This window comes from Melampsora larici-populina, assembly GCF_000204055.1.
Source record: "Melampsora larici-populina 98AG31 unplaced genomic scaffold MELLAscaffold_4, whole genome shotgun sequence".
NCBI classification, from domain to species: Eukaryota; Fungi; Basidiomycota; class Pucciniomycetes; order Pucciniales; family Melampsoraceae; genus Melampsora; species Melampsora laricis-populina.
This window is the reverse complement of record NW_006768768.1, coordinates 1,673,603-1,674,608: the sequence shown is the minus strand read 5'-3', so window position 1 is coordinate 1,674,608 and position 1,006 is coordinate 1,673,603. Positions and strand designations below refer to the sequence as shown.

Here is a 1,006-nt window from a genome sequence, read left to right as displayed (position 1 = left end):
TGATTGCCCTAGCCTCGGTCAATATGTTCTCAGGTACAGCAGTGCCTTTCACCTGACCCTCTAGAGCTTCGTCGATACGCCAACCAGGCCATTCTTTGAGCTGAGTCTTGTAATTATCTAAAGTGGGAAGAATATGAGAACGATGTTTGTCGGGATTAGATCTTTGATGGGATAGACTAAGAGAGTTATCGCATGTGATATTGGGTTGAGTTGAACTATCTCCAGTACTGCACTCGAGCCGGGCTATAAAATCAGCATCGTCATTATCATTTAGGTGGTCTTCAGTATTGTCAGCCAGCAGAATGGATTGTGAGTTTCCATCGATGCGAGCCCGTTTGTGGCGGCGTTGCCGAGCTGACTTTCGAGACTTGGATGGCTGGTGTGGGGCGTTGTTCTCCGTAGATGAGTGTGAGTCAGAATTTGAGTCTGAGGAATCGTCGTCTGGTTGATACACATCTTCCACAGGATGTGAATCAGAGTCCGTGTCAGAGTGGGGTGCATGTCGAGTTCGAGTCAAGGTGGTTGCTTGTGTCTGGGTGGCGTCAGGAGTTGGTGGAGCTCCACCTTGCGAAGTGATTGAGGTAGTGGTTCCTTCAGGTCGAGTGCCACGAGATCTAGTGCCACGCTTCTTTCCAACGTTCGAGACAGGATCCGGCATGATTTGGTCAGTCGTAGGTGAAAGGTCCGGTTGTGATCGTTTTTTTTTAGCTTTTGACTTTGATTTGCTCTCGGAGATAGGGTGTAGCGGTTGAGAAGGTTGAGAAGTTTGGGCACCTGAGCGTGTCCGCGGCATGATGTTGAACCAGTGAAATAGAAGACAAGGATCATGGAACCTGATGTTATTGTCTTGTTCAAAATCGATTCTCAATCGTATGATTGATTTACGTATACGTTATCATTTCCAAATTTGCCTTATTCTTAGTCCCGCTCGGGATTTTTAACAATCCATCAATGGGCGAAACCCTAGTTAAGTTGCGATCACTTAATCATGTGACTTCTGCGTGTC

The 1,006-nt window shown here is 46.9% G+C and overlaps 1 protein-coding gene across 1 annotated transcript; it reads right to left on the bottom strand.

Moving 5' to 3' along the window:
* Positions 1-117: 117 nt before the first annotated feature.
* MELLADRAFT_59972 (uncharacterized protein) lies at positions 118-793 on the bottom strand (the record flags this gene model as incomplete). Its single annotated transcript, XM_007405523.1, has 2 exons — positions 118-176; positions 229-793. 2 exons carry the CDS (start codon positions 791-793, stop codon positions 118-120), a joined length of 624 nt encoding a protein of 207 aa, XP_007405585.1.
* Between the last annotated feature and the right edge of the window lie 213 nt (positions 794-1,006).